Genomic DNA, 25,625 nt, shown 5'->3' with positions numbered 1-25,625 from the left:
ATTTATATGTATATAAAATAAACATATATCATTAATTTAATATTTTAACTAAATAATAGAAAATATTTTATAAAAAATATTTTTTAAAAAAATAATAAAAAATATTTTTCATATACAAAGCCTTAAATACTTTTTCTTTTTCAATAAAAAAAAATATAAATCAATGGGTTTAATTCTAACAAGTGATTAATTTGTTTTTTCTATGGATTTCAGAATCCCTGACTCTTTTTTTCCTTGAATTTCAGAATCCCTGAATTTTAATTCTATGGATATTAAATATTAATATCCTCAATTAAAATATGCTTATTGCGTAGCCAAATGGCAAAAACGTAATATACTGCTATATGTAGACAACAACTGTGCCGTTTCTGATCTGTCTCGTTGTCTTCTGTGAGCCCTTTGATCCTGGCTGCCTTCTTCGTTCTCCGTTTCACAGTGAACGGTGCCGAAGCTACTTCCGCCGAGACCGGACCACTAATGTGATAAACTCACCGGTAAGTCTAGCTTGGCCAATTTCTTCTACAAATACAAAAGGTAATAAAATTTTTAATTTTCTTATTGTGCGAATTTTTTTGGGTAAGCCATTATGCACTCTTTCTTGTTTAAATCCAACTGTTGTTTCCTACAAAATGTACTTTCTGCTTTGAGAAGGATTGTACATGAGAAGGTAGGCATGCGAGTGCTGCATAGGTCAGTCTGAATTTTAAATGTTTGTGATAATTGAACCCATTTTTGGCTGGAACATTTTGCTTAGTGTTTGAAATGTGATTACATCACAGTTCATGGCCTTGTTCTTGGTTTGAAAAGTTCAAGCACTTTATGGCTAAAAAGAGTTTATTATGTTTGAGCAGTGCTGATATTAATCATTCTCAGATGATATACAATTGTTTATAGTCTAGGCTCTTTTCCTTTTATTCTTTCCTTTACTTTCCTATGTCCTGAAACTAAGAATTATGTGTGTTCGCTTAGGGGTTGTTTGATTTTAATTGAATTCTATAAAATTTTGTGGAATTCAATTAAATTCCATATATCATGTGCTTGGTTTGTAAAAATTTTAAAATTGAATTCTTGAAATTGAATTTCATGGAATTGGTCATTCATCTCTAAGATAATGGATTAATTGGGATTGTTCTGTTTGGTATTGCTTGATGCAATATTGCAAGAGACCAGATATGCCTTCTTATTTTTTGGTAATTGGAAATCTCTTTTCTCTTTTAATAGTCATTTTTCTAATAGTTTCTTAAGGATTTTGAAATGATAATGGAGTATAGCTATTTCTGGGGCTCAGCAGTTCGAGTATTACTTGTGAATATTTTGTAAATATTTTAAGAAGGAAAAGCAATTGTATCAATCTTACCGTATCATTGGTTTTTGGCATTAAATAAACATGTGCAAAGCTCAGGTAACCTGCTAGTTATTTTTATTGTTGTACCTATACCTGTTTGATTAATTGCGAATTTTACTGTGCAATGTTCTGCCTCATGCTGGTTTTCATATAGCTGTACCTTCTTTATAAAACTCATTATCTTTAGCATAGATACTGATCATACAGTTGGGAGTATGCTTACAGCCTTTCTTTTTTTATTGCATTGCCTATCAATATTGTGAAATGGCAACAGAGGGTGCTAAAAGCTTTGCAAGGAGGGATCATCTCTTAGAGTTTGAAAGAAAGTTCGAGGCTGGTGGGATGAGAAAGATGTTTTCAGGGCTGAACCTGGTGAAAGGCCTCCTGAGCCAGATGAGAAATTCTTTGGCAACTTTCCATTTCCTTATATGAATGGGTTTTTGCATCTTGGACATGCATTCTCCCTGTCCAAGATTGAATTTGCTGCTGCCTATCATAGGATAAGGGGGGCTAATGTGCTATTGCCATTTGCTTTCCATTGTACTGGTATGCCCATTAAGGCCTCAGCAGATAAACTTCGTCTAGAGATTCAACAATTTGGTGACCCCCCTGTATTTTCCAAAGAAGTGGAACAGCAAGTAGAACCACAAATAGAGCCAGACAAGGCACATGAGAGTGTGCCAGTAGATAAGTTCAAGGGGAAAAAGTCTAAGGCTGCATCAAAATCGGGGGGACAAATGTTCCAGTGGGAAATTATGTGCGGTTTTGGCCTTTCTGATAGTGAGATATCAAAGTTCCAGGATCCATATGAATGGTTGAGGTTCTTTCCTCCATTAGCCATGGAAGATCTTAAGGCTTTTGGCTTGGGCTGTGATTGGAGACGTTCATTTGTTACTACAGATATAAATCCATATTTTGATTCCTTTATGCAGTGGCAGATGAGGAAACTAAAATCCATGGGCAAGATCATCAAACATGTGCGTTACACAATTTACTCTCCCTTAGATGGCCAGCCATGTGCAGATCATGACAGGGCAAGTGGTGAAGGAGTGCAGCCCCAAGAATACACTCTTATCAAGATGGAGGTGTTGCCACCTTTCCCTGCTAAACTGGAGCCTTTAGGAGGGAAAAAGATATTCCTAGCTGCTGCTACATTGAGACCTGAGACAATGTATGGACAAACAAATGCATGGCTGTTGCCTGATGGTAAATATGGAGCTTTTGAAATCAATGAAACAGATATATTTATCCTCACAGAGAGAGCAGCCCTTAACCTTGCCTATCAAAACTTCTCAAGGTTCCCCCAGAAACCTTGTTGCTTGCTTGCGTTAACTGGTTATGAGCTGATTGGCCTTCACTTGAAGTCTCCTCTTTCTTTCAACAAGATCATATATGCTCTTCCCATGCTGACCATTCTTACAGACAAAGGCGCTGGGATTGTGACCAGTGTCCCTAGTGATGCCCCTGATGATTATATGGCATTGCATGACTTGCGAACAAAACCAGCTTTAAGGGCAAAATATGGTGTGAAGGATGAATGGGTTCCCTTTGAGATTGTACCAATCATCAATATTCCAGAATTTGGAGATAAGGCTGCTGGAAAAGTTTGCTTGGATCTGAAAATTAAAAGCCAAAATGAGAAAGAGAAACTTGCCGAAGCAAAGAGGTTGACCTCCCTGAGGATTTACAGGGGGAACAATGATTGTTGGAGAATTTAAAGGGAGAAAAGTCCAGGAAGCAAAGCCATTGATTAGAGCCAAGCTCATTGAGCTGGGTGAGGCAATTATGTATAGCGAGCCTGAGAAGCGGGTCGTGTCAAGGTCTGGAGATGGATGTGTTGTGGCTCTTACTGATCAATGGTACATTACTTATGGGGAAGAAGAATGGAAGAAACTGGCTGAGGAATGCTTATCCAATATGAATCTCTACTCCGATGAGACTCGACATGGCTTTGAGCACACAATGAGTTGGCTAAATCAGTGGGCTTGGTCAAGATCTTTTGGACTTGGTACTCGGATACCCTGGCATAAAGATTTCCTTGTTGAATCCTTGTCTGATTCCACTATCTACATGGCTTATTACACTGTTTCCCACCTGCTTCACAATTAGGACATATATGGCACAAGCAAACCTCATCCTGTTCAGCCTGAGCAAATGACTGATGAGGTATGGGATTTTATCATCTGTGGTGGTCCATATCCCAAGTCATCTAATATACCTTCATCTATACTTGATAGGATGAAGCAGGAGTTTGAATATTGGTACCCATTTGATCTTTGAGTCTCTGGTAAGGATCTCATCCAGAATCATTTGACATTCTGCATTTACAACCACACAGCAATCATGGCCAAGAAACACTGGCCTCATGGATTCGGGTGTAATGGGCATATCATGCTCAATTCTGAAAAGATGAGCAAGTCTACAGGAAATTTCAGGACATTGCACCAGGCTATTTAGGAATTCTCGGCTGATGCAACTCAGTTCTCTCTAGCTGATGCTGGGGATGGTGTTGATGATGCGAACTTTGTATTTGAAACTGCAAATGCTGCAATCCTCCGTCTCACTAAAGAAATTTCTTGGATGGAAGAGGTTCTGGCTGCAGAATCATCTCTGAGAATGGGCCCCCCATCTACTTATGCTGATAGGGTCTTTGCAAATGAGATGAATATAGCTGTCAAAATGACTGAACAAAATTACCAAGGCTACATGTTTAGAGAAGCTTTAAAAACTGGGTTTTATGATCTGCAAGCTGCCAGGGATGAGTACAGGTTCTCATGTGGCAGTGGGGGCACGCACTGTGACTTAGTACAGCATTTTATGGATGTGCAAACACGGCTTATCTCTCCAATCTGTCCACACTATGCAGAATATGTTTGGAGGGAGCTTTTGAAAAAGGATGGTTTTGTGGTGAATGCAGGCTGGCCTTCAGCTGGTTCTCCTGATCTAACTTTGAAGGCTGCTAACAAGTACTTGCAGGACTCATTTGTTTTGATCAGGAAACTGCTTCAAAAACAACTCCTGGATTCAAAGAAAGCCAATAAGAAAGGAGTCTCAGTTGCAGCAGTAACTGAAGACAAGATAACAGGCTTGATATATGTGAATGAACAATTTGATGGATGGAAGGCAGAATGCTTAAGGATACTTCAAAGCAAATTTGACAGTAACAAGCATATTTTTGCCCCAGATGGGGAGATAATCGAGGCACTAAAGAACAGTTCTGTTGGGCAGGCCACAAATTTTAAACAAATACAAAAACTTTGTATGCCTTTCTTGAGGTTCAAGAAGGATGAGGCCATTGCAATTGGGGCTCAGGCCTTGGAGCTGAAGCTACCGTTTGGAGAGATTGAGGTCCTTAAGGAGAACTTGGACTTAATTAAGAGACAAATTGGTCTTGAAGAGGTGGAAATATTGGCAGCAAGTGACCCTGCTGCTCTGGCTAAAGCTGGTTCTCTTGTCTCACTGCTGAACCAGAATCCTGCCTCTCCTGGTAGCCCAACTGCCATCTTCTTGACCAGTTGAGTGGACTCATTCTCAGTTATTCGGTGCATCTTCTCCAAGGTTTAAAGCTTTATTTGAGATTTGATAGACCTCTTTTCTTGAACTGAAGATTTAATAAACTTTGATGTGCCTTATTATCATGTTTCATGCATATCTTGCTTTGGTGGCTTGAAATTTTGGGCGCTTATTTCTCTATATTAATAGGTAATTGATACTTGACAACACCACCACAGAAATATGGTGGAAGAAATATTGACTCGAGTGCAGTGCTGATGATATTTATTACATACATTGCATTGGAGAAGAAAGTACTCGTGGAGACCAAAGAAGTTCCTGTGAATGTTCCGCTGGGATGCTATCAGTTTGAAGAGTAGCATGTTCTATCAACAATGGAAGTAGGAAGGAACTTACAGTCTCCTTACATTGAACTGATATACATCTTGAATTTTGTCTTATTATTTTGGTGGTTGATGAACTGAAGTTGATGTTTGGGGAACTTGGCATGGGGTAAAATCAGTTTCCTGTCTACAGAGCTGTATTCTAACCTTGCTAATTTTTTTTTTTTCATATTTTTCATTTGCTTTGGATGGTATTACATTGATGTTTATCTAGCTACACTTGCAAATATTCACTTTAGGTTGTTCATTATGGTTGGTTTGCAATAATTTTTTATTCAGTTTACAATGAATATGCTACAGGAATTCTAATGGTTTCACAATTATACTGATTGATGAAGTCAGGAAAAGTAAGGGCAGGGGAATTCAGGCGTGTAAAACTTTCTTTAACGTTCAAACCGCATTTACAGTTGAAAGCTCTGTGTATATAGCAATTTCATTCCAGGGAAATATAAAAAAGTATCATGTGCTTTTGCGCTTTGATGCGTAAGAGCTTAGAGTTCAATTCCTGGCGAAAAGATATCCTAAACTCATCACCATTAACTCCAATGATTCAAAACATCATTAAGGCATGTTGATGATGTGACACTAAACTAATAATTTTTTATTATAATGATCCCTATATATAATAAGAAATTATTAGAAACTCAAAAAACTAAAATAGAGAGTTTTATATTTTCATAAAATAGTAAAAAATAAATGTTTTCTTTTTTAAATCTAAGAACAATTTCCTTATTTAAAATGTACATCAAAATTTTTTCAAGTTTATGTTAACTTATTTAAAACATAGTCAAATCAAGTTTTTATTAAGCCGTAATGATGATTTCAGGATAGATTTTGTTTTAGTATTTGATCTATTCGAACCTATTAAAATGGGTTTCAATGGTATATAATTAAGTGGGATAAATTTAAATTTAAGAAATAATATCCATGTAGGTTTTATATATTAGGTATTCGTTATTTAAATTCGTTTTTATAAATAATTAATTAAATACAAAAATATATTTTATAATAATTTTTATATATTTTATTTTAAACAAATACAATTTACTACAAGAAAATATCGGAACAGAAACCGACTTTAGAAACGGATTTATATCGGTTTATAATTTAAAACAGCTTTTGCAACGGAAATTGGGTAGAATTAGTTAAATTTATCAAAAACCGATTTGAAACGGATTTGAAACCGAAATTTGAAACAGAAAACATCGGTTTCAAAATTCTAAATTAGCAACAGTTTAGAAACCGATTAGAAACCGAAATTTAAAACTGACGTATTTTTGTTTCTAATTTGAAGGCTCAAAATTAGTTCTATTGTATTAGGTCATATTAGAAACCAAATAACGTCGGTTTCTAATTCATTGAATTTAATTTAGAAACCGATTGAATTCGGTTTCCACAATGAATGTATTTTCTATTTATATTTAGAAACCGATTTTTATCAGTTTCAAAATTAATATAATTTCTATTCTATTTATTAAATTTTAAAGTGAAAATAAAAATCGATTATTTTCGATTTCTAGTTTATTGTAGAAACCGATAACTTTCAGTTTCAAAATTTATTTATTGTATATTTTATTTAATAAATTTTAAAGTTAATTTAGAAACCGATTTGTTTCGGTTTCTATTTCTATTAGGTATATTTAGAAACCGATTTTGTCGGTTTCAAAATTAATATTATTTCTACTTTTTTATGAATTTTAATATCAAAATAGAAACCGATTTTTATCGGTTTCTAATTTTCATTTTGAAATTTAGAAACCGATATTTTTCTGTTTCAAAATTTATCTATATTTTATTTAATATATTTAAAGGTTACTTAGAAACCGATTTTATCGGTTTCTATTTCCAGTAATATTTAGAAATCGATTATTTTCGGTTTCAAACTAAATCATCAATTTTATCAATTAAATTTAAAGTCAAATTAGGAACCGATTTACATCAGTTTCTAATTCTTTTGTTTAATTTTAGAAACTGATTATTTTCGGTTTCAAAAATTAAAGTGTTATTTAATTTTATTTAGAAATCAATTATTTTCGATTTCAAATTTAATCAAATTAGAAACTGATTCTTATCGATTTTTAATTTTTCTATTTATATTTCGAAACCGATTAATTTTGGTTTCAAAATTAATCTATTATTTATTTTATTTATTAAAGTATTAAAAGAAATTAGAAACCGAATTTTATCGATTTCTAATTTATTTTGTTATAATTAGAAATCGATTTGTACGGTTTCAAAAGTTTACGTATACTTATGTATATTTAAAAACCGAATATTTTCGATTTAAAAAAGCCCTTGTATTAGAAATCATTTTAGTCAGTTTCTAATTGCCATTTATTTATTTATTTATTTAAGAAAAAAAAAACTCTCATCTAACATCACTCAGCTGCCCGTGCCTGTTCTCCCAAATACCCAAATAGCTTTCTTTTCTCTCTAGAACAAATCTCCTCAATTCGGTGGATTGAAGCACGAGTGAGATCTGCTCTTAAGGTTTGCTATTTAATTTGATGGTTATTTTGTTTCTTTGCTTCTGGGTCTTTCACGCTAGTTGGTTGTCTTTGATGCTTAGGGTTTCTTTCAGTCTCGATTTCTTCCTGGAGAGTCGACCAGAGACTTTACTTTACGGATTCTTCTTGGCATTTTTACCTCTATTTTCAAGTCAAGCTCCTGTAATTTTCTATTTCCCTCTCTCTCACTTTCTTTTTTGTTTATTTGTTTTTTTTTATTCCTTCTTTCTGCGTTGAAAACAGCACGATGAATGAGAACAAACATTAGTAATCTTATTATCAGCGGAGTGGAACGTCAATCCAAGTTTAAAATTCTATTTGTAATTTTAGTTACTGTTAAATTAGAAGTGACAGATGAATTAATTTGATTTGTGAACTCAGATTTTCTCTTTTCTTCTGTTGTCGAGTTTCGATTCAAAATCATTTATTTGATAATTTTCAGGAATAACAAATTCGTTTCTGCTCTATATTTGTTAGTTCTTGTCTTCTTATAGCTTTTTTCCTCGCAGTTATAATCACAAATATGTAGTTTTCTTTTAGGCAGATTGTGTTATAATTCTTGACATGGAGATTGAATTCATCTGTTGAAAGAAGGCCAGTTTTTCCCTTTTTAATTAAGTTTTTAATGGGCTTTGGCTGAATTTTTATGTATCCCCTCTGAGCTTTGTGAGGGTAAATTCTTTATATGTAAATCTTTTGGTTTGGATGGAATTACTTTTGGTTTCTGAATTGGGTTGTCTGTTGTTTAATGTCAAATATTAGATTTGCTGTTAAAACCTTGAAACTAGTCTCCAGAATAGTAGTAAGTTCCTCTAAATCTTGGTACACCTCGTTCATGGTGGATGGTTGCCATGCCCACCTGCCAACACTAGGCACCATAATTGCAATTATCTCTTAATTATCTATAGCAGATAACAAAATTAGGGCTTTTGCCTACATGGTTCATTGGTTCTTTTTGACAGTTGATGCCACCAATTGCTTACATGGTTCTTAAGGAAGATATCTTCTCCTTATTGGTTTCATCACTTGTACTGTTTATCAGATGAATTGAAACTTTCTGTCATTTTATTGTTGTCAATATCTAGTGATTATTTGTTTCTTTGATGAGAGTGTAAGACACTTAGCTAATTGATATCCATTTTTATACTGAACCTTTTTAGTATAATTCCTTTCCAAAGTTCTTATTTACGAGCCAGATATATTGTACAAGTTTCCCTTTTACTTGCTGTTCTGATATTACCATTTCAGTATGGTCTTTTGTTTTTATTAGAAGATGATGAATGCATTTCATCTTCGCCTCACCTCAAGAATGGCCATTGTATTGTCTTCATTCTGGTTGGCAGAACAGAGCACCAAATGTAGGCTCATTTTTTCCTAGTTTCATAACAGTGGAAAGTAATCACAACTCACACACATTTGGCGTTAATTGCTTGCATTTTGTTCCTTTCTCCCTTCTGAGAAATGAGTAGGATAGTTCCCCTTCAGTACTTGTTATCTGATGAACCTTTTTTCTGTTGATAGGTCTTATTTGAATTGATAGAGAACAGGGGTAGATGAATAGATGGATTGACTGAGGAAAACAGTCAGGTTTGTTCTATTACTTCAATATGAAAGTTTGCTTCACATAAATCTAGTTTAGAGAAATTTTTCATGAACTCTAGGTAATTGTTTGTATGCACATTGTTACACATCCTGTGTCATGCAAGGAGCAAAATTCTTGTATTTATTTATGGATCCTATTTAAAATACATTTTCAGTTCTATGCCTATAGAAGTAGGGTCTCTATATATTGACAAATTTCTTTCTTATTATAAATTAAATTAAACTAACTTTTTACTTATATTTTTGAATTATTTCGTTAACTACCTCAACTTTTAGTTGATATGTAATGTTATCTCATCATAATATTGCATTAGTTTAGAGAAATTCCCAATACAGATTGGTTTGAATGCACTCATCAAATTTTCTATACCTTGATCTTCCTTGCACCTTCTAAATTGAACCGCCCATAGTATTTGTTTGAATTCAATGATTTGCAAGTTTGATGGCTTAGTAATCAGACTGCAAGTGTATGCCATTTTCTTAATAAGATTTTGGTTGGGTTGTGTCATCCAACTAGTAATACTGAGAGGGAGTAATATTATAGCTTTTGAAAATACAAAAAACCAAGTGAAAATTTCAAAGAATCTTAACAGAGTCCTATTACAAAAAGAAGAAAAGGCATATAAAAGGAGAATAATGTTTCCTCCTAAAATGAATAAAACAAAAATGAGATAAATCTGTTGAATATTCAACTGAATGCCTGACTAAACAACTCCTCTAAAAGCTCATCACATGACCAAAGGAAAACCAATAAAAATAAAAATGTCTAGAGTAACTGCACATGCACAGACTGGTTGATGCAGTATTAGAAGATACAATTTAGAAATTACGTTCCATGTAAAATTAGTAATAGAAGATTTCAATTATTTAGGAATATTTATAGAGTTCTATTAGGAAGGAGTATCTTGTTTAGAAAATTAAGTTTTTGTGGGATTCTTAATCCTAATGTTAGTACGATTAAAAATATTCTATATATAGGCCTAGGTTCTCTACATATTTTAATTGACTTATATTATGATATTATTGACAATTGACAGTTAATAAAGTTGAGAACTAATTTCTCTAGAGAATTTGTTTCTCATTTTTTAATCTTGAGAATTTGTTTCTCTTGATCTTTGGTTTCTTCTTGTTCTACATCATTGGTATTTAAACTTTAGGCATCCAATATAAGCCTATTAGAAACTAATTTCACAGGAAAAATTTGGTTCTGAAATTATGGTTGTCCAAACACATCATTCAGTTGAAGGCTTAAAGCTTAATTAATGCATCCAACTTTGATACCACATCAGCAAAATCCATGGTTAAGTATGGCTAAATTGCATCCTTAAACATGATTAGGTATATAGATAAATTTGTAACCCAAGTCTACCCAATAATTTCTTCTATTGGTAAAGGGGTAAAAAACAGCAGCAATAAGTCACCATTTAGCATATTAAGGAACTAAAATGTACGTCAAATTTGTTCTTCTCCACCCTTCATCAAGCCATGGAGTAATATCATCTCCATCTTTGAATGGATTCCTCAGAAATTTTTTTTGAGGTACGTTTTCCTCAGAAGTTCAGCTCGGTTGAAAGACCCTTCAATTTAAAGTAAAATTTATCAATAATATATATTATTAATTTATCACATAACAAATCTCCTTTTAGTTTCTATACAAAGATAGAAATCCAATCGTAATCCTGCTTGGAAACATAAAATTAAGTGTATGTCATAACAAGCGACACAAAGCTAAAGCACATGTAATCACAGTATAGAGAAAACAACATACAGAAAAATTACGTGTTTTGACTATGATAAATAAAACAGTAAAGAACAGTTACAATTCTCAAAAATCAATACTAAGTGGATTGTAATTTCAGTAAAATATTGTCGTATCCGTGATTACAAGCAAACTTTAAACTTCAGGAACATTAAAAAACAAAAAAGAAGACAACAAAGAAATTAAGCATTTAAGGAGTACCTTCTTTTTCATAGTCGAATTCATCAAGCTTTGTTTTGTGGGCAGAGCAACGAAAGGTGATAATCGATTTTAAAGAAAAGGAACAAATTTATCGGCCTATCAAACTGAATGGCAATATATATATATATATATATATATATATATATATATATATATATATATATATATATATATATATATATATATATATATATATATATATATATATAAAGAATGGGACAGAAACATCTCATTGGAGAGCAAAAATGAAGCAAAACAGAGAAACAAAAGTACGCTTGTTAGCTAGAGGTAACAAGAAGCAAACAAGCATAACAGAAGAAAAGATTTGGTGGTTTTGGGGGTGGCAGTGACAGCTCAAACATCTGATTTGCTTGATACTATTTTCTTGGAAAACTCAACTATTGGTGGACACCTATACCTATAATTAACCCTTAATATCTGCTAAGGGAGGGGGAGTTGTTGCAAAAAGCTTGCTTTTGCATTGCTTACCCCATTCGCTTAAGAAAATTTAAAAGCTTCTCTTTGAAACTTACGGTTCTATTTGTCAAAAAGCCCACCCCTTAACTTGGGTTTCAAGTCTGAGTCAGTCTTCAACTTTTCAAACTGTTCTGCCTGTGTGGGCCTCAATTCGAGATGTCTCATCAATGGTAAATGCATTGCAATTTCATTTTCATATAATGTATTAAAAGAAATTAAAATTAATTCTCCAATTCGGTCATTAACCCACTAAAGATCGAATTTTTCCTTTTCCTTGTCAAATAATAATACAAATAAATAAAAGGTCTTTATTATTATTATTATTATTATTATTATTTAAAAAGAAGGGCTGAAAAAAAAAAATAGAATAAAAAATTTCTTGGTTGCACACATTGACGAAATATATCTGTATATATTGTGCTTTTTGCCAAGCGGTACGTATAGGGCATGGTAGAACCAGAAACTCTCAGGCCACCATGTCGTGCAGGGTTTGAGAAGATAGAGAAGAGAAATATAGGTTTTATTTTAGGAAAAATTGTTATTTAGTCTTTCTATTTTATTCTTTAGTTCGTCTATCCAATTTAAATTAAGTTTTCTATTAGTCAATGTGATGCAGTGTGTAGTGTGTAGAGATAATTACATGAACAAATCTTCAAAGAACAGCAAAGGTTTAATCCAAAACTTCAAGAAGAAAGAGATAAAAATAAAGTAAAGAAACTTTATTGAAAATTGAAGAAATAAATAAAATTACAAATAAAAGATTGTATGTTTATTTTATTGCTATACTAATATCTATTTTTTCATGTCCTTTAATTTTAATGATTATTATGTTTTTTAATTTTATACTATTATGTCATATAATGTAGTTATTTATTTATTTATTTACTTTGAGTTGTTAAATTTTATACAAGAATTTACTGACGGAATTATTTTCAATTCCCCCTTTAATTATCTTTCCCACTCATAATTAGCTAACGAAACAATTCCAGATACATGTTGTCAAAAGAAAAGGAGAACCTTCTATTGTGGTGGACATATGTTTTATCCCGTATTGATGGGAAAATGAATGAAACGCATTGTTTCAATGAAAAAGAATTATTGGGAAAGAATGAAAACTAGGGGAACAACTGCAATGAGTTTGTTAAAAGTAGCATTATTAAGGCGACAGGAGCACTAAGGCGATAAGGTACCCTATGGCTTTAGGCGAGAGGCGAGAGGTGATGAGCGATAGAGTAACCTATGACCTCAAGCGAGAGGCGATATGAGAAGGCATCATAGCTTTTATATATATATATATATATATATATATATATACACACACACACTCTTTTAACTTAAAAATATCATACTTTTAACTAGTTTAATACACACACACACACACACACACACACTCTTTTAACTTAAAAATATCATACTTTTAACTAGTTTAATAAGTAAAAAAATCATACGAGAAATAGAAAACAGAAAATAATAAGGTTATAAAAGGAAATGAAATTTAAAGAAAGATTAATCAACTCCACTTTATTAGGGTTTAGAACAAGCGTTTGATCAAAAAAAGACATTGTGAACTCTTTCATAAAGAGAATTTGTATAAAACAAGAAAATTTACATATGTGGCAAATTAAATTCTAGCTTAATCAGATCTTATATTACAGGTAAAAATAGAGAATGTCAAATATATACTATTAGAATCTCTAAAATCTTTTCTATTTATTCCTTATTTGAGAAGGAGTTGACTTAGAAATTCATTTGTTGTATATTCACTTGGCTGTATAATCATTGATTTAGATCCTAATTTGTTGTAATCCCTGATTAGCTATATAATCCCTGATTTAGTTCCTAATTTGTTGCAATTCCTTATTATTGTTCCTACACCTGAAACATAAAAAAAAAAGTATAGTTCTGTTCATTTCCAGCTAGCCTAAATTATTGTGATTGCCTAAGTCTTAAGAGATGATTAAGTTGTCAGCATAATTATTAAAGGCTCAAGGCGCACTAAGGCGCTAAGGAGTCTTGGAGCCTAGGCACAAGGCGTAGGCGCGCGCCTGAGCTAGGTGAGGCGTAAAAGTAAGAAAATTAAAAAGTTCATAAAAATCAAATAAATGTGATATTTTTCTTTTTTTTCTTTTGGCATATATCTTGAATTGGGTTTGCTGGTTTAAGTTTAAATGGTTGTCATTTTTGCCAATGAAAGTGCTGGCTTAAGATAGAAATAAAGAAAGCACGCCTTCCCAGAACCTTGTGCCTGGAACAAAGGCGCACACCTAGGCGCATAAAGCGCTAGGATTCGAGCCTGGTGAGCCTTGAGCCTAAGGCATGCATGAGGCACGCCTTTAATAACTATGGCTATCAGTGCAGATTTGAGGGATAATCCTCAACTCCTTGACTGGTGAAGAGTAAATATTGCCTGTATCTCGGAGGCAGGAGTGGCCGGCGGACTAAATAAATCCTAAAAAATATTACTTTGAAAGAGGCACCTTTCTCACCTAATTTAGTTCCTAATTGTTGTAATCCTTGATGACGAAGAGCATTACATAAAGAAATTACCTTTAAATCTTTAGCTGTGTAAAAAAACAATAAAAATAAAAAGTAAACCTTACATGAAAAAGGTGTCGCCTTTGTAGCCTCTCACCCCCTGCCTTTCCCTCTAGGGAGCTCGCCTCACGCAATCCAGGCGAGGCGCAAGAGGGACGCCTCACCTGGTGAGACGCCAGGCACCTCTGAGCCCCTTTAACGACACTGGTTAAGAGTCTATTAGCAAGCTATAATTTAATTAATTCACTTAGGAAGTTTGTTAACAAGTTTCAATGAATTCTCTCAGCAATTTTTTTTTAAATTATTGCACATTATTTATCAATTACATAAGAACACCCAAGTTTTAGAGCTCAACCTGAATGAACATACAAATAAACCAAACAGAAATCACATCTTCCGTCCATTACCACAATAACAAATCCACCCAGCTATACAAAATATATTAACAAACACAATCAGTTTAATTTCGAGATTTTAGAATTGGGAGTATTATTGAATCTGTGTCCTCAAAATTGGGCAATTTTTTTTTGGGTCAGTAAAGATCATGAATCTCAGGAAGAGAATGATTTTCTAAGTAGAATTATTTTCAATTCCCCTTTAATTATCTTTCCCACGCATCATTAGCTAACGAAACAATTCCAGATACATGTTGTCAAAAACCCTAAGGCAACAGGCAATCAGCTACTAGTTTCATCGCCCGTCCCCTAGACAATAACAAAAGCAAGCAAAAACATTACAGTGAACTAATTCATAACTCACCTGATCTCGTCCTTATTTTTGGGTCTTTCGATCACACTTTACCGACGTCTTCTCTCCGGTTATATCGATGCCACCGGCTTTCTATGGGTCCGGACTCGGAGTAAGTAAGAACAGATTCTAGAAACGTAACCCTAATTGCTATCCCTAGAAGTTTGAACGAGAGGACGGAATAAAGAAAAATGAAATTATTAAATTTCGAGAGCGTTATGGGTTGAAAAGTTTTGTTAGCAGCGTGATACACATGAGACAGGAGTACTTAATATTATTTCCTAAATTAAATGGTATAATAATTTCCTTGATTTATTTTTTTTATTTATTATTGATTTTCGTAATTCATATTATATTTAAAAATATAAGATTGAAAAATAAAAATAAAAAAAATTATTAATTTTTAATTTTAAAAAAATATGTAAAAAAATACAATTATAAAACTGAATTATTGTTTTTTCATATAAATTATTCCAAGTTAATTTTAACAAAATTATTTTTAGGTCTAAATTTATTTCGGATACTAAATATATTATATTTATTATTTTAATTGAAAATTAATATTTTTAAATAAAACAAGAATAGAAAATTATTAATTCTAAATTTTTTATTACATTAGGATAAAGCCTAATAATGGATTTAGTAATATTTAAATAAGACTTACAAATTTAAACTTGATTATAATTAATTTAATTGTTTATAATTTTCATATATTAAAATTGATGTAAAAATCTCATATTGAGTATTATTAACTCAATTATAATATAGTTGCATAAAAAAATATAATAATTTTTATATTTATTTATTTTATATTTTTAAAATTACAAGTTGATGTTTCCAATTAAAAATTTATTTTATTTTGATTGATTAAAAAATAATATAAGAATTGATTATTATTTAAACAAATCTTTAATTTAATCGATTGGATTGTTTTCCTACTTAAATTTAAATTCTATTTTATTAAGAAACATATACAAGAGAGTATCCCTTGGTGTGCATACTTAGGCTTAAGAATTTGGGAGGATCTGTCCCTATTGGGCTGCAGCTTTTTGATGGCCCTCCTTCTAGTATTCTCAGTCTTCTCTTTCATGATATTTGTGGGGTTTCTTATCCACAACGGTTCTGTCAGATGTAACTTTTGTTTTTTCCCCTATTCCTAAAAAAAATAATGCGTTTACAAATTGTGATGCATGAATACATAAAATATTTAAGTAAATTAGAATGCTTTTAATGGGATTTCTATTTTTCTTAACATATATTGATTAATTCAATTTTTAAATAGATAAAAAAAAATTCTTGATAAAATTATGTTTCTTAATAAACTGAACTCAACTCAATTCAACTAAATTTTTATCTCAAAAATTTGAGTTCGGCTATATGGATTTGCTTTCTCTACTTTAAACGATTTTGGATTAAATCATCGGAAATGTGTAATACTTCTAGGTCATGTTGTACTACTTTCTTCCAAGTCAGTTCAGGTCTACTCCTTCTTTTCTTTCTATGTCATGTTGTACTTTACTTGTCTAACTGGAGCCTCCGTATGTCTACGTTTCACATGACCAAACCACCTCAATTTCTTTCTTCTCTCGACTTATCCTCAATTAGCACCACTCCTACCTTTTCTCTAATACTCTTATTACGGACTTTATCTAGTCTAGTATGGCCACTCATCCACTTCAACATTCTCATCTTTGCAACTCTTATCTTAGCCGCATACGACTTCTTCAGTGCCCAACACTCACTACCATATAACATGGCTGGTTGTATGGTTGTACAGTAAAATTTTCCTTTCAACTTATTGGGAATCTTGTGATCACATAAAACTTCTGTGTGACGTCTCCACTTCAACCATCTAGCTTTAATCTTATAACTAACATCCTCCTCACATCGCCCATCTATTTTAAGGACTGAGCCGAGATATTTAAAGTAATTACTTTGGGACAGTACCGCTCCATCCAAACTAACTCCTTCCCTATCACCAGTTTAGCCTTCACTGAACTTGCAATGCATGTATTCTGTCTTTGTTCTACTTAACTTAAAGCTAAAGGGCTCTAGAGTACTTCTCTAAAACTCTAACTTTCTATTGATTCCTTCTCGCGTCCTATCTATCAAAACAATATCATCCGCAAACATCATGCACACCAATGGATACTCTCTTGTATATGTTTCTTAATAAAATAGAATTTAAATTTAAGTAGGAAAACAATCCAATCGATTAAATTAAAGATTTGTTTAAATAATAATCAATTCTTATATTATTTTTTAATCAATCAAAATAAAATAAATTTTTAATTGGAAACATCAACTTGTAATTTTAAAAATATAAAATAAATAAATATCAAAATTATTATATTTTTTTATGCAACTATATTATAATTGAGTTAATAATACTCAATATGAGATTTTTACTTCAATTTTAATATATGAAAATTATAAACAATTAAATTAATTATAATCAAGTTTAAATTTGTAAGTCTTATTTAAATATTACTAAATCCATTATTAGGCTTTATCCTAATGTAATAAAAAATTTAGAATTAATAATTTTCTATTCTTGTTTTATTTAAAAATATTAATTTTCAATTAAAATAATAAATATAATATATTTAGTATCCGAAATAAATTTAGACCTAAAAATAATTTTGTTAAAATTAACTTGGAATAATTTATATGAAAAAACAATAATTCAGTTTTATAATTGTATTTTTTTACATATTTTTTTAAAATTAAAAATTAATAATTTTTTTTATTTTTATTTTTCAATCTTATATTTTTAAATATAATATGAATTACGAAAATCAATAATAAATAAAAAAAATAAATCAAGGAAATTATTATACCATTTAATTTAGGAAATAATATTAAGTACTCCTGTCTCATGTGTATCACGCTGCTAACAAAACTTTTCAACCCATAACGCTCTCGAAATTTAATAATTTCATTTTTCTTTATTCCGTCCTCTCGCTCAAACTTCTAGGGATAGCAATTAGGGTTACGTTTCTAGAATCTGTTCTTACTTACTCCGAGTCCGGACCCATAGAAAGCCGGTGGCATCGATATAACCGGAGAGAAGACGTCGGTAAAGTGTGATCGAAAGACCCAAAAATAAGGACGAGATCAGGTGAGTTATGAATTAGTTCACTGTAATGTTTTTGCTTGCTTTTGTTATTGTCTAGGGGACGGGCGATGAAACTAGTAGCTGATTGCCTGTTGCCTTAGGGTTTTTGACAACATGTATCTGGAATTGTTTCGTTAGCTAATGATGCGTGGGAAAGATAATTAAAGGGGAATTGAAAATAATTCTACTTAGAAAATCATTCTCTTCCTGAGATTCATGATCTTTACTGACCCAAAAAAAAATTGCCCAATTTTGAGGACACAGATTCAATAATACTCCCAATTCTAAAATCTCGAAATTAAACTGATTGTGTTTGTTAATATATTTTGTATAGCTGGGTGGATTTGTTATTGTGGTAATGGACGGAAGATGTGATTTCTGTTTGGTTTATTTGTATGTTCATTCAGGTTGAGCTCTAAAACTTGGGTGTTCTTATGTAATTGATAAATAATGTGCAATAATTTAAAAAAAAATTGCTGAGAGAATTCATTGAAACTTGTTAACAAACTTCCTAAGTGAATTAATTAAATTATAGCTTGCTAATAGACTCTTAACCAGTGTCGTTAAAGGGGCTCAGAGGTGCCTGGCGTCTCACCAGGTGAGGCGTCCCTCTTGCGCCTCGCCTGGATTGCGTGAGGCGAGCTCCCTAGAGGGAAAGGCAGGGGGTGAGAGGCTACAAAGGCGACACCTTTTTCATGTAAGGTTTACTTTTTATTTTTATTGTTTTTTTACACAGCTAAAGATTTAAAGGTAATTTCTTTATGTAATGCTCTTCGTCATCAAGGATTACAACAATTAGGAACTAAATTAGGTGAGAAAGGTGCCTCTTTCAAAGTAATATTTTATAGGGTTTATTTAGTCCGCCGGCCACTCCTGCCTCCGAGATACAGGCAATATTTACTCTTCACCAGTCAAGGAGTTGAGGATTATCCCTCAAATCTGCACTGACAGCCATAGTTATTAAAGGCGTGCCTCATGCATGCCTTAGGCTCAAGGCTCAAGGCTCACCAGGCTCGAATCCTAGCGCTTTATGCGCCTAGGTGTGCGCCTTTGTTCCAGGCACAAGGTTCTGGGAAGGCGTGCTTTCTTTATTTCTATCTTAAGCCAGCACTTTCATTGGCAAAAATGACAACCATTTAAACTTAAACCAGCAAACCCAATTCAAGATATATGCCAAAAGAAAAAAAAGAAAAACATCACATTTATTTGATTTTTATGAACTTTTTAATTTTCTTACTTTTACGCCTCACCTAGCTCAGGCGCGCGCCTACGCCTTGTGCCTAGGCTCCAAGACTCCTTAGCGCCTTAGTGCGCCTTGAGCCTTTAATAATTATGCTGACAACTTAATCATCTCTTAAGACTTAGGCAATCACAATAATTTAGGCTAGCTGGAAATGAACAGAACTATACTTTTTTTTTTATGTTTCAGGTGTAGGAACAATAATAAGGAATTGCAACAAATTAGGAACTAAATCAGGGATTATATAGCTAATCAGGGATTACAACAAATTAGGATCTAAATCAATGATTATACAGCCAAGTGAATATACAACAAATGAATTTCTAAGTCAACTCCTTCTCAAATAAGGAATAAATAGAAAAGATTTTAGAGATTCTAATAGTATATATTTGACATTCTCTATTTTTGCCTGTAATATAAGATCTGATTAAGCTAGAATTTAATTTGCCACATATGTAAATTTTCTTGTTTTATACAAATTCTCTTTATGAAAGAGTTCACAATGTCTTTTTTTGATCAAACGCTTGTTCTAAACCCTAATAAAGTGGAGTTAATTAATCTTTCTTTAAATTTCATTTCCTTTTATAACCTTATTATTTTCTGTTTTCTATTTCTCGTATGATTTTTTTACTTATTAAACTAGTTAAAAGTATGATATTTTTAAGTTAAAAGAGTGTGTGTGTGTGTATTAAACTAGTTAAAAGTATGATATTTTTAAGTTAAAAGAGTGTGTGTGTGTATATATATATATATATATATATATAAAAGCTATGATGCCTTCTCATATCGCCTCTCGCTTGAGGTCATAGGTTACTCTATCGCTCATCACCTCTCGCCTCTCGCCTAAAGCCATAGGGTACCTTAGTGCTCCTGTCGCCTTAATAATGCTACTTTTAACAAACTCATTGCAGTTGTTCCCCTAGTTTTCATTCTTTCCCAATAATTCTTTTTCATTGAAACAATGCGTTTCATTCATTTTCCCATCAATACGGGATAAAACATATGTCCACCACAATAGAACGTTCTCCTTTTCTTTTGACAACATGTATCTGGAATTGTTTCGTTAGCTAATTATGAGTGGGAAAGATAATTAAAGGGGGAATTGAAAATAATTCTCCTTAGAAAATCATTCTCTTCCTGAGATTCATGATCTTTACCAACCCAAAAAAAAATTGCCCAATTTTGAGGACACAGATTCAATAATATCCCCAATTCTAAAATAGCGAAATTAAACTGATTGTGTTTGTGAATATATTTTGTATAGCTGGGTAGATTTGTTATTGTGGGAATGGACGGAAGATATGAATTCTGTTTGGTTTATTTGTTTGTTCATTCAGGTTGAGCTCTAAAACTTGGGTGTTCTTATGTAATTGATAAATAATGTGCAATAATTTTAAAAAAAATTGCTGAGAGAAGTCATTGAAACTTGTTAACAAACTTCCTAAGTGAATTAATTAAATTATTGATTGCTAATAGACTTTTAACAAACTCATTGTAGTTGGTCCCCTTGTTTTTATTCTTTCCCAATTATTCCTTTTCATTGAAACATTGCATTTCATTTATTTTCCCATCAATACAAGATAAAACATTTGTCCACCACAATATAGAACATTCTCCCTTTTTTTGGAAGCTAAATTGGGTTGTGAAGGGGAATTAAAAGAAAACCTAAATCAATATGGTGGTTTCATTTCATATGCCTACTCAGTTATTCCTTCTAAACTATTTCTCTTTAGGGCAATGACGACTGAGATTTGATGTGTCTTTTTTTTTTGTTTTTTCCAATTCTTCTTTTTACAGTTAATTAGAGGATTTTTGTTGCCTTGGTGGCAATGATTTACACTGCAATTGATAACTTCTACCTAACTGACGAGCAGTTACAGAACTCACCATCTAGGAAAGATGGAATTGATGAAGCCACTGAAACTACCCTCAGAATCTATGGCTGTGATCTGATCCAAGAAAGCGGAATTTTACTCAAATTGTATCCTCTTTTTCTTGTGTTTAATTTTTGTTATGATATTAGGTCCTGTAGGACTCTGTTTTATTTATTTATTTATTTATTTATTTATTTTTAAGTTTGGTTCCTTAAAATTGTTGTTTACAGACCTCAAGCTGTGATGGCCACTGGTCAAGTTCTATTCCATCGTTTCTATTGCAAGAAGTCATTTGCCCGATTTGATGTCAAGGTTAATCCTTAATTTTCATTTGTAATGCTGAGGAGTTTGCATTTATTTCAGTTGAAGCTTTGTGATTTCTTAACTTCCATTTTATGAAAATTTTCTAGAATGAATTCATTATTTTAGCAACAAGGATTAGTAATATATCTGATTAGAAGCATTGCAATATGTGTTTCAACGATTTTCAACTAATAATTAGGATGTGGTAATATATTTTGCAGAAAGTTGCGGCTAGTTGTGTGTGGCTTGCATCTAAACTAGAGGAAAGCCCTCGGAAGTCGAGGCAAGTCATTATTGTTTTTCATAGAATGGAATGCAGGAGAGAGAATTTACCTATAGAATTTTTGGACCTAAATTCAAAGGTTGGAATCTCGATATCATGTATTTACACCATGTTATGTATTTTTTCTTTCACTTTAGTCTTAGGGTTTTGAACTTAGCTCTTTTTTAAAAAAAAAAAAAAAAAAAAAGAAATTTGCAGAGTTGAAGGTAGAACTGAGCAGAACAGAAAGACACATATTAAAAGAGATGGGTTTTGTTTGTCATGTTGAGCATCCCCACAAATTCATTTCAAACTACCTTGCCACCCTCGAAACACCTCCAGAATTGAGACAAGAAGCTTGGAATCTTACAAATGATAGGTACTTCCTGTAGTTCTGCCTGTCCTTTGTGTTTGGTTCATCCATTTAGCATGATAATTTTTCTATGCTCTCTTGTATCAACGTTTATCAATTCATGAGTTGAGAATTATATTATTTAGATAAGGATTGTCTAAATAAAATTAGAAGCAATAAAATGGATTTAGCATCATTTTTGTTATTCTTCAAAGCCAAGTTGAAAAGTATGGGTTGAATCTTACAAATGACTGCATTATTACTTCTTAAATGGAAGTATAATTTTTTCCCCTCTTCCCCTTATAACCCCCAGGGTCACCCCTCGACCAAAAACCTCTTTTAGTTGTGTTGCAAAGAATTTATAAATTTCTCTAGTGCTCTTAATGATTAACTTAACTGAAATAATGCTTTCTAATGCTATTGATGTAGAACCAGGAAGAATAAGTGACCAAGAGAAACATTTCTCAAGAATCAAAGAGAAACTAATTCTCCAAAGGCAGAGTAACAAATTCTTGATTTTTATTGCTCAAATTAATAATCAAAGTCATAATAAGTCTGTAAATAAAATAGAGATACTAAGCCTGAGTTTGAAATCCCAATTGCATTAGGATTTTAGTAACTCAAATTTAACCCTAATTAGGAATACTAAATTAAAATAAACTAAAATAATAATAATCTTAGGAATAATAAAATTCCTAAACAATAAACTTCTAAATTTCCTAATTCTACAATAATAATAATCCTAACCCAATACTGCATCAGCTATGCTCAATATTATTGTCTCTTGATTTGTGTATGCGTGTGTATGTTTTTTGGTTTTTACTATAGTACAAGTTCCAGCATATAATTATTAGGTAACATGAACTACAACCCAGATGGGAGTTGGGTGGAGGTTGGTTATTTGGCTGAAAGCATTAGTGAAAGATTAGCGTAGTTAAGTTGGTCAGAATAATGGGTGGAATTACATGTAATATATTGCTTCCTTCACAAATAGTTCATAGATTATATTGTTTTAATGATAAGCCATTATGTCTCTCTTTTCCTAGAACATAATTTGTTCTTTCTTGTTGGTTTATTTTTCATCTCTCTATTTGGAGCAGTTTGCGTACAACCTTGTGTGTTCGTTTCAAGAGTGAGGTTGTGGCTTGTGGGGTTGTATATGCTGCTGTGCGTAGGTTCCAGGTACCCCTTCCTGAGAATCCACCATGGTGGAAGGCATTTGATGCGGATAAATCTGGGATTGATGAAGTTTGTAGAGTTCTGGCTCACTTGTACAGCCTTCCCAAGGCAAAGTACATATCAGTCTGCAAGGATGGAGATTTTTCTTTTTCTAGCAAGTCCTCAGATTCACAACTGCAATCAGTTCCAAAGGTGGTTTTGTTATCCTTTTTAATTTCAAAACTCTGTGTCAGCATCTGCTTGGTACCTTTTGGCTTTTACAATGTTTGCAATTGTTATCGTCATAAAAGAGTGCATGTTGTATAAATTGCAAGTACTGCCATTGTTTCAAGAAAATGGAGCATTGTAGTGGCTGTCATCACTAAATGATACTTCAAGTATTGAAGAGAATTGTCTATATTTAAAATAATAATAATAAATAGTACCACTGATTGAGAATGTGATCCAGTGAAGGTTCTTTTGCTTCTGTGCACTTCATGTAGGAAGTTCTGCAGGGTGGCTCACCAGCTAATGATGTTGTTGCCCCTAAGGCAGCCTCAACTGTTGTTAGTGTTGAATCTGGCGGTTCAAAGGGTGCAATAAAAGCAGCTCTAGACAAGCTGAAGGAATCTAAGAAGAGTGATGATGAGTCCAAGTCTGCAAATGGGGAGGCAAGAGATGAGCCCATTCCAAGGTCCAAGTCTGAGCACAGAGCAGAGGCAAGTGGGGACCGGAGCAAGGACAGGGACAGGGACAGGGACAGGGAGAGAGAGAGGGATAGAATAAAGGCCCAGGATCGTGAGAGGAGCAGAGATTCTGATAGGGAAAGAGAGCGAGAGGAGGCTGAGAGGGACAGAGATAAATCCAAGGATCGAAGTCATCGTTCAAAGGATAGAGGAAAAGATTCAGGTTAGCTGTTAAGTTTCATTGGTTGGTCGGCCTAGTTCTGAAGCACATACTTCTGTATCACTAATTTCGTAGTTGTAAACAATTTTAACTATCCTCTACCTGATCTTCTAATTTTGTGTTCTTCCAACATAAATACAGGACATCTAGAGAAATCAAGATATCTTTCATCACGTGGTATGCATCCATATTTTCTTTCAGTTATGATAAGTCTGGTTTTATTTTCAATTTTCTTTCACTATTTGCAAGTTGCATCATCTGAAACTATTTTGCATTTTCAGATCGTGACTATCACAGCTCTTCTTATTCGTCGAGGGATAAGGATCGTCACAGACACCATTCATATGCTTAAAACTCTCGTTGAGGTGTGCACCCTGCTATAGCAGTTGTCAGAAATACTCTAGTTGTAAATGACTTTCTTTTCTTTTTGGCACATTTCGTGTGCAGGAAAGTGACTATTAAATTTGGTTTCAAATTTTCAATTTGGTACCATTTTTGTACTGCACTTGAACAGACATTGGTTTTGCTTGTCCTGCAATTGTGAGAAAAGTTTCTTTCTTCCAGTTCTCTCTCCATTTATAATATCCTGCCGATTACCATAACACAAGACATTCAATGTGGTTGTAAACACAATGTATTGTGGTCTATCTGTACTATTTGCATGAGAATCATCTATTTTTCCAGTTCAAAATAAAAGTATACTTGTTGAAACATCTTAGGGTCTCTAAACATACTCTATCAAACTCTTGGGCTGAAAATTGGCAATGATATGGTTGGTTTTTACTGCCACTCAGAATGGTATAGACAAAGAAGATAATGGAGCATGGAGGAAATACCTCCAGTGTAGATGAGTGGTTGATATCTTAGATGGAACACACAGGTATTGCCTATAAGAGTTAAAAAGTATTGGTATTATCTTGTGCACTAACATTGGTTTTATGCAGGATTTTTTTTTTTTTTTTTTCCCTTCCAGTGAGATTCTTGGCTGCAAAATCAAGGAGGTAAGGACTTGTTGTCTCTCCTATAAATTTAATCTCTTTGTTCAAAAAATTTACCCTAGATTTCCTGTTTCGTTATTGTCTGCTCCAAAACTAACATAACTGTTCTGCTATTTTAAGGTTGAGGTTGTTGAACTTTTGCTTCAGAGGTTAGCTGGATATGAGTTTGTATGTATTTGTTTGAAAGATTTTGAAGAATCCATGCATTTGCTCAAAACCCATTTTCTTGGTTAAGAAAAAATTAGCTAAAATCTGTGGTTTTGCAAAATTTATCAGTCACTGAAATCTCACAAAATGAAAGATTTTGAAATTACTTATGAGTTGAGACTTTGCAAAATTTCTATT

The 25,625-nt window shown here is 32.7% G+C and overlaps 1 protein-coding gene and 1 pseudogene across 10 annotated transcripts; both read left to right on the top strand.

The window, feature by feature from the left end:
* The first annotated feature begins 508 nt into the window (after positions 1-508).
* LOC110658798 (leucine--tRNA ligase, cytoplasmic-like) lies at positions 509-5,491 on the top strand (annotated as a pseudogene).
* Positions 5,492-7,574: 2,083 nt separating this feature from the next.
* On the top strand, positions 7,575-25,466 carry LOC110657857 (cyclin-L1-1-like). 10 transcript variants are annotated; one of them, XR_009145039.1, is made up of 14 exons: positions 7,575-7,731; positions 7,811-7,910; positions 9,270-9,335; positions 21,225-21,408; positions 21,532-21,613; positions 21,826-21,966; positions 22,076-22,245; positions 23,319-23,589; positions 23,880-24,285; positions 24,424-24,459; positions 24,564-24,647; positions 25,077-25,162; positions 25,256-25,283; positions 25,401-25,466. XR_009145039.1 is itself a non-coding variant. In XM_058138830.1 (12 exons), exons 4-11 carry the CDS (start codon positions 21,257-21,259, stop codon positions 24,632-24,634), a joined length of 1,329 nt encoding a protein of 442 aa, XP_057994813.1. In that variant the 5' UTR covers positions 7,575-7,731; positions 7,811-7,910; positions 9,270-9,335; positions 21,225-21,256; the 3' UTR covers positions 24,635-24,647; positions 25,077-25,415. The 10 variants fall into 10 exon arrangements, 5 of the variants coding, with proteins under 5 accessions (XP_057994813.1, XP_057994810.1, XP_057994811.1 ...); XR_009145038.1 differs by having other exon boundaries at positions 25,227-25,283; XR_009145035.1 differs by having other exon boundaries at positions 25,077-25,283.
* Positions 25,467-25,625: the final 159 nt, after the last annotated feature.

The sequence above is a fragment of the Hevea brasiliensis genome, chromosome 16 (assembly GCF_030052815.1).
Source record: "Hevea brasiliensis isolate MT/VB/25A 57/8 chromosome 16, ASM3005281v1, whole genome shotgun sequence".
NCBI classification, from domain to species: Eukaryota; Viridiplantae; Streptophyta; class Magnoliopsida; order Malpighiales; family Euphorbiaceae; genus Hevea; species Hevea brasiliensis.
This window is presented reverse-complemented; position numbering and strand designations above follow the sequence as displayed.